This window comes from Alligator sinensis, unplaced genomic scaffold (genome assembly GCF_000455745.1).
Source record: "Alligator sinensis unplaced genomic scaffold, ASM45574v1 scaffold135_2, whole genome shotgun sequence".
In the NCBI taxonomy this organism is placed as follows: Eukaryota; Metazoa; Chordata; order Crocodylia; family Alligatoridae; genus Alligator; species Alligator sinensis.
In genome coordinates, this window is record NW_005842067.1 from 920,458 (window position 1) to 937,458 (window position 17,001).

General features: G+C 43.8%; 1 protein-coding gene across 10 annotated transcripts in view; it reads right to left on the reverse strand.

The window, feature by feature from the left end:
* ARHGAP26 (Rho GTPase activating protein 26) overlaps window positions 1-17,001 on the reverse strand; it is a 332,594-nt gene that overhangs the window by 232,512 nt on the left and 83,081 nt on the right. For all 10 annotated transcript variants that reach the window (XR_003094019.1, XR_003094020.1, XR_003094017.1 and 7 more), the window contains exons 2-8: window positions 13,762-13,857; window positions 12,139-12,200; window positions 9,630-9,701; window positions 5,616-5,717; window positions 1,975-2,085; window positions 1,261-1,365; window positions 203-332 (exon numbers count right to left, since the gene is read on the reverse strand). Coding sequence is in view for 5 of the 10 variants with exons in the window: in XM_025204032.1 (XP_025059817.1) it covers window positions 203-332; window positions 1,261-1,365; window positions 1,975-2,085; window positions 5,616-5,717; window positions 9,630-9,701; window positions 12,139-12,200; window positions 13,762-13,857 (678 nt within the window). In the remaining 5 variants the exon portion in view is untranslated. The remainder of the gene's footprint in view (window positions 1-202; window positions 333-1,260; window positions 1,366-1,974; window positions 2,086-5,615; window positions 5,718-9,629; window positions 9,702-12,138; window positions 12,201-13,761; window positions 13,858-17,001) is intronic.

The following is a 17,001-nucleotide window of genomic DNA, read 5'->3' on the forward strand; positions in this document are numbered from 1 at the left end:
CTGCTGAAACTGGGTTGATCCTGCAAAACTCTGAACATGTGTCAATTCTCCAGCTGTAAGTCAAATCTACCTAGGAATGATCATCAGGTCATTGTGACTGCATATGGCCTGTGACCTTACTCAGAGGGCAAAACTCTCGTACCTTAGTCTTCCCTTGCAGGGCAGCAGAAAGTACCTCTAAGTGGAAAGCAAAGACACTTACGTTTCTCCTGGACATAAAGATAACCCTCCATTGTATAAGGGCTGATATTTTTGTGCTCATGAGGATTCTCCTTCATCTTCTTCATCAAGGATTCAACCTCCGACCTGGTGCCTTCAAAACGATTTCTTGTCTGGACAGGATTTTAAAAACAGATTGTTATCAAGTCTACATTTTTGTCAGAATTTTTAACAAAAGCAACATTCAAAGAAAAGCCACCAGTTATGTGGTCTGCCCAGTTAAGACAGCTAAATAGTGACATTACCAAATGTTTGCCTACTGTGAGCTGTAGGGCTTCGGCTTGCCTGGCCTCGTGAACTGTGGTCTAAGGTCCCTATTTCCTGTACTGCAAACTTCCCCAGCTGACATACATCTCCCCATGTGCTGTATGTTTTCCCACCTGAGGGGCAAACACCACACCAGCCTGCTGCAAAATAGGTTCACAAGGCAAGATTTAATTCTTTAAAAACCCACAAGCAGGCACCATGGAATTCTCTACTCCCGAAAGAAATAAGTTAATTTGGATCCTTCGGAGAAAGTCTACCATCACTACTTTTTATTTTCTAGTGGCAAGCAGTGGATGTTTCAGTAAAGATCCCTAAAAACAGGCCTCCACTTGAGGGAACTCTAAGTCATCCTGTCAATTGCTACCTTAACCACATGTCAAGCTGTGTAGAGGAACAAGTGTTGCAAGTTGTCTCAGCTTAAGAATTCCTGATGTCTGCTATAGATGGGAAAAAGATGAGAGGCACTTCCAAAGACAATACTTTGAAATACTTGTTAAAATGATGGTGCATTTAATGATGGCTGCCTTTTTGCCAAATCCTCCTGGGAATGTCTGGCTCTCTACACTTGAAAGCCAAGTGGAACTAATTGCTATTCGGGTTGTGTGTCTGGTGTAGTGTCATCTACAAAAAAAAGCCTTTGCTTTCAATTATGCCATCAAACCTCTTGCTAGGTGGCAGACAGAAAAGCTAATTAAATAAAGGGGGAGCAGGGAATGTTAATCCTGCCTGGAAGGCAGACACATGCACACAAAACTTTCCCCACTGCACACTTACGTTCTGGATACTGATTGTCAGCTCAGTCTTGAAGTCACTGAAGTCCTTTGCAAGTTCATAGCCATGATGGTAGAATGTGAACAGGCCCTGAAGGAATGCCAGCAACTGCCAAGTGACATAAAAAGGAACTAAGTTTGTCAAGCTAGACCTGCAGCCATTTTTCAAAATGGAGATTATCTACTGAACTAGCATCCTCCTTTTTCAGGCTCCATTTATCCTATATAATGCCTCTGACTAGGCCTTTGGTTATTTTAATAAATATCCTACATATTCCCCCTTCCCAGACAATCTTTACTGACCCCCACGCTCCTCCATCCTGGAAGAGTTTACCCATCAGTTTACTGAAAAGTGGAGTTGCCTTGCCCTGGAAAAAAATCAGGCAATAAGCAGCCACAGCTAAAAGGTATTCCTTCTATTGATTCCAATTTATTTTTCACTTAAAAAGGAATCATCTTCTGTAAATAGCCATAACATATTATAAAACTTCTCAAAAGTAATACAAAAGACACAGCATCTGGGCACATACAAATGTAAGCAAATTTGATTTTTCCCATTTATTTTGTCATCCTGTACATTTTTCTGTAATTCCGCTTCTTTCTTTTATTTCCGGAAGCCTCATTTCACCTCCAGTGTCAGGTGTTACTGATGTTCCATAGACATAATTTATTGGCCCATGACATCCAGTAAGGCAAGAAATCCTGAACAGCCACTTACAGGTTCCACAAACTCAAACATCTTCCTCTCCTGGACTTCTTGGACCTTGAACACATACTCAAGGGAGACTTCATAAAAATGCTGTCGAACGAGGTCCACCTGGCTGTCTGCCTGTGAACATCATAGGGATTAAAAAGGAAACAGAGTCACTACTGGCTGTGAACATTTGGCTGCAAGATTTAGAGACATCTGGGTCTAATGGGAACACATCCATGCAGAACATAAATTTATCAGATATTAGTGCAGGGTTGGACAGATGGTACCGTGATTAAATACAAATCTGGCTCACATGAAGAGACACTTCAGCTGAAAAAATGTAGTTAGTGACTTTTGTGTTCTTACCTCCCTGACAGCTGGATGAATAGCATATATATTAAAAGCAAGAAATGCATAAATTTTACACAGATTTGACAGTAGAACCACTCCCCAGCCTCATTGCCTCAAGTAAACCCACCAGAAGATGACTCACACCAGTAATGCTCTATAGTCAAATGCTCAAACAAGAGGGTATAGACCTTGCGCACCAGACCCCAAAGGTCAGTGAACTTTAACCTTGATAGACCAACTGAAGAAGAGCAGAAAACTCTGGAGCTCTCTTTTGAGAATGCTTTGACTCCAGAGTCCAAGAGAACAGGACTAAGGACTGATCCTCAACTACTACAATGGTACTTATTAGTACACTTAACATACATATACATCAGATGGGAACTAGGTCACTCTGGGCACCACCACTACCCTTTGTTAAACAAAACAAAAAATGCAGAAAAGTCCATGAATCCTGCACATCAACATCCTATCCTAGTTATTTATAGCTTTACAAAGTACATGGCTGGGTTATTTATTCAATTCGCTTCAGCCTTCTCAGACAATAGTTTCATCTGCCTTTTTTTTTTTTTTGTCTTCCACTGTGATTAAAAAACAAGGACTGCCAGAAACCTTTTACATCATCTAGCTGCTCCTCACTCAGTAAAGAATTGTTTCCTGAGGGCTTATCTGTACTACAACATTGTGCTGCATTAACTATACCAACACAGTTAAAGCAGCACAACTGCTATTGTTGATGATAACCGCTAATGTAGTTATACAAGAAGGTGAATAACTTTGCCATTTGGTGGATACATTTATCCTATACAGCGTTCCCTCTAAGCTGTGTGGTGTGCTCGGCTGCACAGGCACACCTGGCAGCATGGCATGAGCACACCTGCACGGCCACACACACACCACACAGCTTAGAGGGAACACTGTTCCTATCCATCTGGGTCCACATAAGGACATGTATCACTATCAGAAAAAAATGCCATGCTCCTAAGCAGAGGTATAATGTGTAGCTCTTAAACATCTTTTGGCCAAACTTGGTGGAAGTTCCCTGGAAAAAGACTGGAGTAGTACTAGAAGTGTAGAATATTCCATGGGCACATTTCCAATGCTGAGCCCAATGCAGAACCTACCATGTGGCCATTTTGACTCATTGCAGGGCATCACTAGCACTTATTTGCTTGCTTTTTAAGACCTTAGCTCCATTAATCCATGACAAACCCATGAAATGGGGCATTTCCAGCATGACCAACCTGTAACATTAGTCATGTGTGCCCATCATGCAGACCAGGAGGTACTTAGCAAAGTGAGCTCTGAAAAGCAAAAAATGTGACATGACATATTGGCCTTGCCAGCAATCAAACAGCAAATTAGACCCACTGTGTGATTTAACTGTGCAGGAGCCAGAGCAGCAGTGCCACACAATACCCATGTTATTCCCCTTCCCCTATATGTGGATTATGCTATTGCCAGCAAAAGGAAGTTAGTGTAAGATGCAGAGTCTCCCATACATAAACTATTGTTGTCCTAAGTCAGGGTTTTATAGCACAGCTGCACAGTGCTAATAAAGGGTGATATGCACTCTTCTAAAGTTACCACTACAACACCAGCTTTTCAACATGCATCTGTCATTTCTCCCCTCTCTGGTATCCAAGGTCACAAAGACAGTAAGTTACACAGCCCCTATGTAGCATGAAGAACTATGGCCAAATATTACATATTTGCAGAACCTAGAGCTAGATACCTCAACCACTCAAACAGGCTGTAATTTTCAAAGAAGCTTATCTCCCACTTTGAACATAAGCACTATACTGGGGCAGACCAATGGGTCACTTACCCCAGTAATTTCTGACAGAGGCAAATAGTAGATGCTTCAGAGGGGGTATATATGAACAGGACATGTGTGGAATGATCTACCCCTTGTCAGAACCTCCTTGGCTTCAACTGTCAAAAACGTGAAGTTTCTTTAAAAAAAAAAAAAAAAAAAAGAGTCAGTGGAACTTGCAGGTGCCACCTACTTGTGAAAAATCAGGCCTCTAAAATTAAATGCATAAGCATGTTAAAAGTGCCTTACACAGTAGGCAAGGAACTGTGAAAATGCTATCCCATTATTCTCTTTATTTCTTGCAAAAAACCAATAAAGGTCTAATATAGAAATCTCCACCAGATGGCACTAGTATTCAGCCTCTACGGTCTTCTACAGTTCTTAATACCACAAAGTAACGCCAACATTTTGAGGTTTACTTTGAAGAAAGCTACCCTAGTGTATAAGTAACAATTAAGGAGATTGTGCATGAACCAGCAAGGCTTGGAAGCTATGCCCGAGAACACCAAAAGCCCATTTTCCATTCACAATTCACTGGTATCATGCCTTGTTTACCACTGCAGTCCTGGCCCTCCATAAAATATTCCAGTACTCCATGTCAAGCATGTAGTAGCATGAGCTCAAAAACAAAATGACGATCCAAGAGTAATGAATCAAATCACATTTAAAAACCCCAAACCACGGGATGCCAATTGACAAACTAAACCACCAGCAAGACTTTTGGCACAGGTATAAAAGAGTAAGTAACAAACCCCCATCACACCATCTGCATGGGGAACACAGTTGATATAAGCAGATACAGCAGTGGTGGGGCAGGTTTAGGGGATTCTTCTCCATCCCCCTTCAATGCCTCCTCCACAGATACTGGTTTCAAGCATGTAATCTTTATGTGTATAGAACATCATACAAAAAAATATCTTCTCTGCCCCTGAACAAGCTGACCCTCTGCTCAGCTCACTGCTACAGTTTTTCTCCAAGGTCAAAGATGGAGAAGACCAAAAGTGACTTTGAATTGAAATGCCGTCTTCCAACAAGTTAGTGCTTTGCATTGTAGCTGGTTAATAATGAAATATTTTTCATGACTCAATATGGATTAAAGGAAGTTTAAAAGATGAATTAATTGAGCCTATGAAGCTGGTATCAATGTATCCATTTTACAGGCAGGAAAATCAAGGCACAAAGCAAAATTTTTCCTGAAGTCAGTCAGGAAGCCTTCAGCAGAGCGAGGAGTACAACCATAGGCACCTGATGTCATGCACTTTATCTACAAACTCTTTAAGCCTCTCAACTATTGAAATTGCCGCTACTCCCTCTGATTTATTTTACCCCAACAGATTTGTGTCCTCCAGCTATGGAGAGAGAAGGGAAAATCTATCACCCTGTCATTATGAGCAAACCCATTTCACAGGCACACAGCCCGTTCCATGTGTATTAAACAAGTGTGAGGATGGAGCCCAGTGAGCTGCAACATCAGAAATGGAAAACTAGACACTGCTCTCACCTCTTGCAGTTGAGATTCTTTCTTCTTTGAAGACAAGTTTAAGTGCTTTTCTAACACGCCACAATACTTCTCAGTCTCTTTGTCATACTTCTTCTTGGCCTCCTACAAAAGAGAACAGAAGAAGAATATAAGGAAACAGTTTTCATCTCAGAACCTGAGCAACCTAACTGTGCTTAAGTGACCATCCTTCCTTTCACCAATTACGTCCCTTCTGCACCTCAAAGCGCAGGGGCATGAGGGGATTTCTCTCTCCCCTCATGCCTTCTTCACATGTCAGGGTTATCATTCAGAAGCACACAAGTCACTTGCCCCAAGCAGGTAAGGCAATTAGTTTCAGTTTTCAATACTGATGTCTAAAGACCAACCTAGCAAGCTTGACAGCAGGTCCAGGGCTTCGTACCTAGGAGACATGTTGTGAGGGGCCCAAAAAAGACAAAATGAAGAAAGCAGGAGAAGGGCAGCTTTCTAGTCCCAAGTGACTTGTTAGCTAGCTGGAAATAAGTCATTTTACTCAAACAAATATATGCTTTACATCACAGAAAAGACGCCTTTGCTGGTAGGGCAGCCACACTTGGTGACAAAATCCTGGGTGTTGGCCAGCCCATGTTGACAAATAAAGGTTATGGGATTTAATGGATCTCCTTTTCACACATGTAAGAGCTTCCAATTTTCTTTGTCCAGGACAGCCACCAAGGACAGGGTAAGGCCTTGCAAGTTCAGGTCATGAAAGCAGTAGCAACAGGAGATGAAAGCACAAAATGTATTCTTTGACAGCCATGCTACTGATATGAATTTTTTGATGGAGAAGCTGGGAGACAATTTTGATTACTGAAACTTAACACAGAACAGAGCTTCAAAGGACACTGAAAACAGTCTTGGCAGGTGGGGAAGGATAAATCGATCTGCTACACTCATATTCCTTAGAAAAGAACCAAATTAACTTGGAAATACAAGTTACTTCATTCAAACAATTGCTTTCCTGAGGTGGGACTTCAGGTGACCAATCTACTTTATTCTATACACTATACAGCCTATTCTGAAAAGCTGTGCTTTACTCTCTTGAAGAAATTGAGAAACCACCGTATCAGTGTTTATAACAATCTAAGCTACCAGGGATGTCTGTACACTAATATCCCCCATGATGACAGATTACAAGCCATAATGTCCCAACAAGGACATTGCTTCCATTTCCAACACACTGTCCTGTGTTGTCCTTGCCCACAACTATTTCAGACTGGAACTCCATATATCTACAAATGAATGGCACTGCCATTGGCACATGTATGCCCCCCCAACCTCCAATATGCCAGATGTTAATGACAGACCTTGAAGTCCAATTCCTCTGCAACTGCCCCTCTCATCCCCCTGGCATACCTAAGGTACACTGATGATAATCATCATATGGACAGACAGGAAGGGATCACTAGTGAAATTCCACCTGGAAATTCAACAACATCCACCCCTCTACCAAACTGACTTTGGACTATTCCTACCAGCAAATTCATTTCTTGGACACCATTGTGAAAGTCTGCAATGTCCATATCACCACCATAGTGGATCATAAACCAATAGCCGAGCCCTACATTACAACTGCATCTGTTCTGATACCACTGACTGGAATGCACACCTTAAGGATGTGAAACAGGGATTCCTATAATTACACTGCAATCCCAAAACTAGCCACACATATCAGAGCCAGAGCCCACTACAAATTACTACAATACCAAACCTGAGACAAGGGAAAACACAATCCCTTTGGATGTCATCTACAGCCCCAAGTGTGAACATCTCAGATATTACTAATGACCTCCAAACTCTCCTGGAAAAGGACAATTGTCTCAGGGTAGTCACAGGGGATAAACCTGTCCTGACTTACCTCAAACGACTCTCTCTAGCAACAAACTACCTAACTCCTGTTCTCACCTACACATCAGACCTTGCTACGGATCCTGATGCCAGCTGTGCCTCCTCATCACAGACCACATCAACACTGGGCCAGATACAACTGATTATAACATCTGAGATTCATTCACATGTACCTCTACCAATGTCATACACACCATCACCTGCTTATTGTGCCCCTCTGCTGTCTATGCTGGGCAGATGGGGCTATCCCTACATGTAAGAATGAATGAACATTGATCTGATATCAATACCAGACGGACAGAGAAGCCTGTGGTAAAACACTTCAACCTCCTGGGTTGATCCATCGGTGACAGTGGCTGTTCTTAGACAACAAACCTGCCAAAACAAACTTGAATGGGTAATTGCAGAACAAGAAATCACCCACACACTGGATTGTTTTAAGTACAGTCTAAACCAAGACTATAGATTCTTATCCCATTACCTGGATTAGCTTTTATAAGCTGTATATCCCTCAATGGTTTAATTGCTCTGTTTTTCTCTCTGCTACCCACCTTGCCTCGCTCGGCAGCAAAGCCTCCTTATTCTTTCCCCCCATCCCACCCTTTGTATTCTAATCACTGCTTTCTACTTAGCAGCTCTGCTTCCTGCAGTCCCTTCACAACACCTGATGAAGTCAGCCCTCTGTTTATGAAAGATTAAGCTATACATCTCTGATTTAATTAGTCTATAGAGGTGCAAATCTATAAGCCCATGTTCTGCCTGACTTTCAGACTAATATGGCAAACTACCTCTCTATTACATGGGTCACTCATTTCAAGGGAAAACAGCAGCAAAGTATACATCATAACCGCCACTTTTTCCTCTGAGCGCTGTAAAACAACCTGTGCTACCACTGCAGGTGCATTCTGCAGTACTTGCAGATATCTCCCAGCCAAAGTCACCCTTATGATACCTAGCAGCTGACAACAGCATCCGACTAACATGGATCTTTTTGCCATTGAGGAAGGGGGAAAAAAGTCAAATAATTCAAACAGATTGCAAAAATGTAAGCTGTGGTCTAGAATCCCAGGTGGTAATTTAATAGTTTAAGTTAAATTATTTAACCTGTGAAGCACTTACAGGTCACAGTGACAGCTTCTCTAGAAAGCCGATTGCTAATGGTATTTTGTTAGGAAGAACAAAGAGCATAACACTCAGGCACCTGGAATCCTCAACACCAACATTCACACCTACTATAATCAAAAGCACCAGGAGAATCTTCTTCCATCTTTATCTTCAATATTTCCCCAAGATCCTCCCCATCTCCTCTAACATGAGGGGACTTCAAGACAATCTTCTAAAAGTTATGGTTAAGCATTCCCAGATCACAGGTTGGTCCATTTGCCTTTTCATCTTTGGAACAAATGCTCCAATTGATATAAAAAGGTACAGGAGTGGGGCACAGAATCCAACACCCTATGCCAGGCCATTTCTTCAGAAGTATTTAAGGACATTAACAAGACCTGGAAGCCTAGAAGTAAGCTGGTTCTTCTGTTTTGTTCTTTCAGAATAAAGACCGGAAGAGAAAAACAGAACACGAGCTGAGCCCCAGAGCAGTCCTCAGCTTCCATTTCTGTGGCCACTTCTTAGAGGTTTGACCTACTGGATGATAAACTCCCAATCCGAGCTAAACACGCTCAAATCATATTAGTAGAGAAGAGGAAAGAGATATGAATTTTCTAAAGATCAAATGAAAGTGTCCCCTAGGAAAGTGCAGATTCTGGTTTTGAGGCTTTGGAGGGAAAGGAAGTTCAACTTTAGTTGCACTTCTTAGCCTTTGCCCCATCCTGGTTCACTGCCTGGTCTACAATAGGGTCAGAAAAAACTACATGCTTGATCGGAGCCAAAAGGCCGAGAAGCAACCCAAGATAGTCAAAGACTGCAATCCTCCAGAAGACATCGCTGCTATAGGTGGTATTCAATAGAAAGTACAGACCAGCGGTTCTATCCCTCAAAGCAGAACTGTACAACATTTCCCACATTTCAATGACATTTCAGCTGGAAGAATGTGATCTTTGCTAATTTTTTCCACTGTTTTTGAGCAGTTCTAATTCCAGGCAAGCACAGAATTTACAGACAAATCAGAGCCTGGAAGCACGAGCGACCTACCTTAGCAGCACCAATTTGCTCCTTACGGAATTTCTCCAGTGGTGTGATCAACACCTCGCTGGCATTCTCAATCTAATGCAATAAAGACAAACAGATTATTTTCCAGAAGCATCTGTTCCCACACCGAACCTGCATTACCTTTTACACCTGTCCAAATTAGAGTTAAGACCATCAAGGCAGAGGTCCTCTCTTGCTATGCATCTGTGCAGAGCAACGCAGGGGAGTTTTTTCAATAACCGCATCGATATCATAAAATGCTGGCAGCATGCTATAAAGGGGCTTACTGGGTACCAGGGGTAAATAACTCCCTGCATGCACCAATTTGCCCTTCAGCTTCTGAGTGGTTTAAACCCATCAGATATTTTTGCTTAGAGGATCTCCAGAGAATTTTGAAAATACTTACACCTTGCCAGTGCAAATCGCCTTAGAGTGCCCTATAGTGGCTTGGGATTATATTAGAGATGCCCTGCCTTAGTTTCCCTCTTAGCTCCTGGAATAACCCTCTCATACCTAAGAGCTTTAATATAATGTTTCCCCCTCTCCTAGATTTCCCTTTGTTTTGCTTAAACAATGTCCTTGTCTGCTGAAGGTTTCACCCTCCTGCCCTATAAGCTTTCCCATCTGAACTCAGGCAATGGGAAAGAAGAGCACTTTCAATCCTGACCGGTATACTCTCCCCTTTGTGGGCCTGTCTTCAAGTCCTGGCCCAACACATTTTTCTCACCAGTTCTCACCTACTGTCTTCAGCAGCCTTCTTCTACTGGCTCAAGAGTCCAAGCTATCTAGGTCCTCCTCAAGCCAGGCTTGGTCAACAGAAAGCATCCTTTTAGGTCCTTTGCCAGCACCGGCTACCTAATCACTTTCTCCCCAAGTAAGTCTAACACTAAATACCCATGTGGATAATAATAATAATAGCCCTTATTCATGAGTCATGATATCTACCCTTCCCCAGAGCTGGCTGCCTCTTCCCCCAGTGACTGCTTCAAGCTCTTTCCAACAACCCAGCTTCCGTGGCTAGGTGCAACAGGGCCTTGCAAAGCATCTCTCTGGCCTTAAAAGGGCCAGTATCCAGTTACATACCTCCTGGCAATGGACATTTAGCCAGTCTCCTTTTCAGTAATGTTATCCCCATGAAATGATCAATATTGCAGAAGACAAAAGGGTTGAAAGGAAGACTAAACACTCAGCCACAGCCCTCCAGAAAGGTATTTATAACCGAAACACCATCCCAGAGTAAGCTGCTCAGGTATTTCCAAACTTTGCAGTATCTTGTCGAGTTTTTCTGTTTTTCCTGTCCATAAATCTAGTTCTCTTCTGTGAATCGGGGCTTGTCTACAGAACCAGATTGACACCACTGGAAATGATAGTCTGGTATGCTGAAAAGATACAGCCCAGACAGCCATTTTACCACATCACAGCCCAGCCTGCAGGTCTCAAATCCTCTCAGAGGCACATGTTCCATGTCTCTGAAACGTCTGCTCAGGTTGTCAAGGGTACCAGCTGCAGCAGCAGTTCTTTGCTACAGACACCCTGCCAATAAAAACTGGTCTAAAACCCACTGAACCCTGAACACTGAGCCACCTAGCATCTCCTGCTCACCTTCAGATCTGTTAGGAAGCCAGAAAGATGAGGGCAATTTGCCCTGGACAACTCCCTTTGTGCTGAGAGCATCAGAGTTACTGATTCATGAGCAAATGTGAACATTAAATTATTTAATGGATTTTATAAGATCTAGCCAGACTGACAACAATTTTTCCAGCCACCAGGATATACCTCTTCTCCCTCCCCGCCTAACCTCCAACTAGCTGCAATTGCTCTGATGGGGACCAGAGCAGAGACTGCAGGGAGCATACTCAGTCTTAGTCCGAAGCAGCTTCTGCACTCTATGCTGTGTGGGACACCGTACTCAAAATGAAAGCAAAAATGTACCAACAACCTGAAAAGCAGAATTCAGCCTTTGTTCTCTCAGTGTGGAGCCTGTTAGATTGAGTCACAGTTCACTGTGATTTGCTGCTCCCCTCACACTGCCAAGACTCAGTCCCTGAGGATGAATATTCCCATTTTCTCTGGGACACAACCCAGTGATTCTGGCTCCTGAGCTACAACAGTGGCCTTTGGCCAAACCAGAGAGAGAAATCTGCATAAGTACTTTGTGCCCCTCCTCTGTGCAACCAGCCCAGTCTCCCTACACCACACTGGCCAGAAGGAATCACCACCTTGCCCACAGGAGCCCATTATCCACCCTGAGAGGTAACAAAACCTGCCAAAGGAACACTGGTGTTGTCAGGAGTTGGGCTGGCAGGACAAAAACCTCCATTTCCAAACCCAACTCAGTACTCCCATCAGCTTCTACTCACAACAACAAACCTGTGGCCAAAGACCCACTTTACTCTTCAGCCCTAGTAAGCAGCCATTCTCCCAGCCCAGCATCACAACGATCCAGGCTATTCGCCAAGCCCCCTCCAACAGACAGACTTAGCTCAGATGCTCCAAGCCTCAAAGACCTTACCATGCGCATTCGCTCATCTTCTAGATTCCGGAGAACCGCAGCAAATTCTTGCAGGGACTTTGCTGAAAGAGACACCAACACAGTTAGTACGCGATATCCTCCAACTTTAAAGAAGGGATCGCAACACATCATCAGCAATTACTCTGGCAGAGAGCACAAGAAGCACTGTTCAAGCAGATGAGATCACAGTTACATGCAGGTGGACTCCTCATGTGATCAGCAGGTTGGCTTCTCACTGCTCTCTGGCAGTCAGAGCAAGGGAGTGGATTCAAAATTTTGCTGGAACATCCTCACTATGAGATGCCTGAAGATAGGCTTTGGATGAGTATTATGGTCACCTGTAATAATTACACTCTTGGTGTGGTGTGAAGCAGCACTCGGGGCTCTCTCCATGTCTCTATGTCCAGGTTTCAATCCATTTCTTTTATCCCCCCAGGGGAATCAACCAATTCAGAACTGCTTCTTTCCTTATATTTTACTGAAGCAGAGAAGGGGGAGAATTTGAACCCTGGACTAACCCAAAGGTGCCAACAGTAAAGCTAACACATCCGTCCAGGCAGATGCGAAGAGCAAACCACATCTGACAGTCTAGTTTTTCCTCACCACACTTTTCCAAATTATGAAACACTGGCTTAAGGGCGGCTACACTGTACAAACATATTAATGATTTACTATGTAGCACCTATAGATATGCACTGCATGACTCAAGAACCCTTTCTCATCTCTAATTGTTATTGGTAGTTAATTATAAAAACAAGCGTGTGGAGGAGATGCTCCTAGCTCCAACAAGGGAGTAACTGGCACAGTGGTCTCAAAGGCCTTCTATGCAGTGGGAAGTATTTGCCTTCCCTAGATCGAACATAGGCTCTTCAACACAGCCACCGCACAAGTAATATTTCACTTGGCCACTGCATCTGAGTTGTCCCAGGACCTAGACAAAACTGAGGGTTTGGATGAGAAAGTTACCTTGCTAAGAATGGGATAAAAAAAGTTCACTCAAATAAAAAAAGAAAAAACAACCCAAGGTGTTAATTAAATCTAATTCAGGTATTTTGGTTCCAGTCTGTGTGAAGACAAGAGCCAAGGCAAACCTAAGGGAAGAGAGGATTGCTAAGGAGAGCTAGTTGGCTGGGGGAAGGCAGCGACAGGGTCTGCTTCTTCCTTTAGTACCTGGACTCACAGTCTGGGAAGTCCCACCATGCCTCCATCTGCTTCTCTTTGTGCAGACAGCTGTGCCCAGCAGGTCTCCATCACCTCTGCTCAGCGTGAAGGTTGCAGCCTTCTCTCAAAGAGGATCCCTTTGCTATAGCTAGCCACAGTTTTGTCCCCAGATGCTCTGCTTTAGAATGGGAAAGGGCTGGCACCAGAACATTTCTAATGACAAGCCCCTTGTCCATGAAATTCATTTTCTCTAGATTTGACAGTCCAATTTGGGTTTGCTCAAACAGGGACCTGAAAAGGACGTCTTTCTGTACGCTAGAAAGGAGACAATGGATCTGCAAGGAGCACGAGTGCCTTTCTGTGAACCCCCATTGCATGCAGATGCACCCAGAGCTCTGACCAGTTCATTCCATAAAATGTAGAACAAGATTCCCATGCCTCTTTACCACACACATTACTTACCTATACAGATTTCATCATCGGTTTCTGCATCTCCTATACATCGGAATTTAAACTCATTTAGGGACTCTGCAAACTTCCGTTTAGCCGAAGACAGATCTATAAAGGTGGGGAAAAAACCCAAAGAAATACGTATAAATTGATGCAATAGTCAGCCTTGGCCCAGGAGCCTGTGATCCCGTCAGACCTGCCCCAGCCTGCTTGGCTAGAGTTCATGGGTGGTACACACTGCCTACCACCCAGGGAGAGACTCCATCAGTGAAACCCTGGCCCCACCTAGCTCAGCTGGAGTTTCACTATTGCATTTACTAGGCCCAGGATTCATCCCCAGGTGCTTCGCTCCCAGGAGATGCTGATAGCAATCTTCCTTCAGAGTCAGCGTTAAACCAATGCTTCTGCACTGCATTACAGCACACTTAATGGGTCAGGATATTGAAGCTCATCACCAAAGATCTCCCAGGACTTTCATAAGAGTAGGGAGGTTTGTCCGGCTGTCCTGGCTGATGTCCAGCTGAGTAATTATATTCTACCAGCTTTCGGCTTTAAAACTATGGCACAACATTGCTGTTAATGAACACCAAATTTCACCCCAATTTTGACTGATAAGGTCTGCTGGGGGGGTGTTAAACTGTTTAGCAAGCTTTCTATTCCAAGCATACGCTAGCTTTGTGATCTTTTTCCAGGAAAGGGGCCATCTCAGAATTTAAATGCACATATTTATTACTTCACAGATCTAAACCCCATCAATTTACCACTTGAAATAGCACAGTGGATACAGAGAGGATTTTCATAATGCCCTCAGTGCATTAGGGCCACAAGGTCAATTGGCTTAGAATGGGCACCTAAGTCAAACATGGGCTTCTAAATCCAATCATCATCTAAATTCCTGGTATTGCTCACCCCCTTCCCCAGTGACTTTCCCCAACCCCTCAGAATTTAGTAAAGTTCCTTTTTCCGCAGCGAAAAGACTCATCCCTCTGGGAGTTTTGAGAGAGCAACAGAGACAATTAATCCAAGACACTCCTTTCCTGAGGAATGAATGAGCTGAACTCGCTTTAGACTTAACAGAGGATTTTCTTCGGCTGATGGGAAATGTAGCGCTTCCTTTTATCTGACTTGACCCATCCTGTTCTTGGCATCACCAGGGGACGGCAAATTGCTCAGGTTGCTAGAACCTGATTCTGTAAATATTCCAACGTGCCAGTGAAATTACACCCCGTGGCGCTTACAGGAACAGGCCTCCTTTGGAGGAAAGAGAACACTAAACACACACAAGAGCAAGACGAACATCCTAGGAAAGTGAACACAATCCAGGTTTGGGAAGGCTTCCAGCAGCAGAAAGAAAGGTCAGCTAATCAGTGGGACCTGCCAGATATGACATGAATGGAAGGAAGGACAATCACCGCTTTGTGAAAGGCTTTTTACCTCCATAAGGCAACAGAAGTTCCCTGTTTCAGTTGCTTTTTGGGAAAGCAATATTTGCCAGCCACAAAGCCTTCAGAAAAAAAGGCATCTGGGCTCTGTCTGTGAGGGAGGGACAAAGTGCAAAGGGACTTGTGGAGGCTGTTCTAACGATCAGGACAAATACCCGCGGCCAGGCAGCTCTGTTGCCCTAAGGGACGTGGGAATGAAACATTTTACACATTTTAAAAAGATACTCCCGGCATATGACATTCTTTTCATAAACACTTCTGTCTGTTACTCAAGACCCCATCCTTACTTCCCCATCTTTATGCAGCTGCTTTGCTTTTCACACTATCCCATGCCACACACAACCAAACTAAAATGATCTGCACATTTGGGCATACACTTCTTCACAACACCTCCTAAAGGTCAAGAATTCCCCTGTGAAATGCATGCCTACTTGTCTGAAGGCAAGTTAGTGCTGGATTGATCACGGGCAAAAATCCACAAAGTACCAACCACCTAGGTAATTCCAGCCAACCCGTCTCCCCTCCAATACAGGCACCCCCCCACCATTTACCTACACCTCATCTTGTCCCATGCTGCTGCCTCCTGCCCTCTCAGCTCCCTCACTTCAGTTGCTACGATAGAAGAATAAAGCTTTGTGACTCTCTCCCTGATCCCCCTGATTTACTTGGGACGTTGCCAGAGGAGGCATCCAGCCAGCTGCTTAGAAATCCAGGGTCTCTGTAGGAGACCAGGGCATGGCACAGGGCTACTGGTAGATACAGTAGCTCATTTTGTGTCTTCCATGGCAGCTTCCAACGCTTGTTTTGTTGAAGGCTTTTGTTCTGGGGTCTTTTTAAATAAATAAAACCAGAGTTATTTAGGGAAGGTGAGAGTTAGAACAGCTTGTTCTTTTACCCAAAGAGCTTGGCCATTGCAAAATGCGAGGCCACCGGAAGGGCAGACAGGCACTCAAGTCAAGAAGCACAAGAAGAAAGTTGCAGCATCACGCTCAAATTGCTGTATAGCCTCATGTCCTTCTTTGGGACTCAGGTAAGCAGCCAGGTAGTGGAGCTGGATGAGGTTTCTCCAATGGATGCTCTGCCATCAACCTACAAAATACTGCCTGGGTCATCCAACCTGCTGCTCACACTGAGGCCACCATAGGGAAATGGGTGCTGGGAGAAGGAAGCTTGTCCCAAAATATTAATGAAAGTCTCTACCATCTAAATGGTGACTTCTGGCTACTTTGAAGATAAGTTTGCTGCCTTTCTGTAGGGGCCCATAAAAAATTTCACTGCCTAAGCAAAAGCTTGTGTTTGCACTTTGAGGATCCAATGGAAGAAAGCAAGCTAAACATTTATTTCTTGCCCCCAGCCCCCAGCTCAGAGTTTAACCTAGTCACTCTACGCCAACCATATAACTTCTGTTAATAATAAGGAAACTGCCATTCATTACTCAAGGATCCTTTTCCTGTTTCCAAGCCCTGCACTGACCTCAGGGTTGCCGATTTCGTTTGTACAACATATTGCCGCACTTTTCTCTTTAAACGTACCACAGGCCTAATAATATCCTGACTACATAACGTGCTGTAGATCCCCAGTCAAAACAGATTTACTACTACATCATTCACTCCTGCAGCTCTCTGGGCAGGATCCAAATGCCTCATTCCACCATGGAGAGGAGGAGTGGAAAGAGGCTGGTGAAAGGGCTGGGAGCAAGCCAAGCTCACACAGCCCATTTCAAACAGGCAGTGTAATACATGACAGAGAGTAACTCAGGGTCAATAATATTTACATTTTGGCAGCGTCCGTTGCTACAGCTACCCAAAAT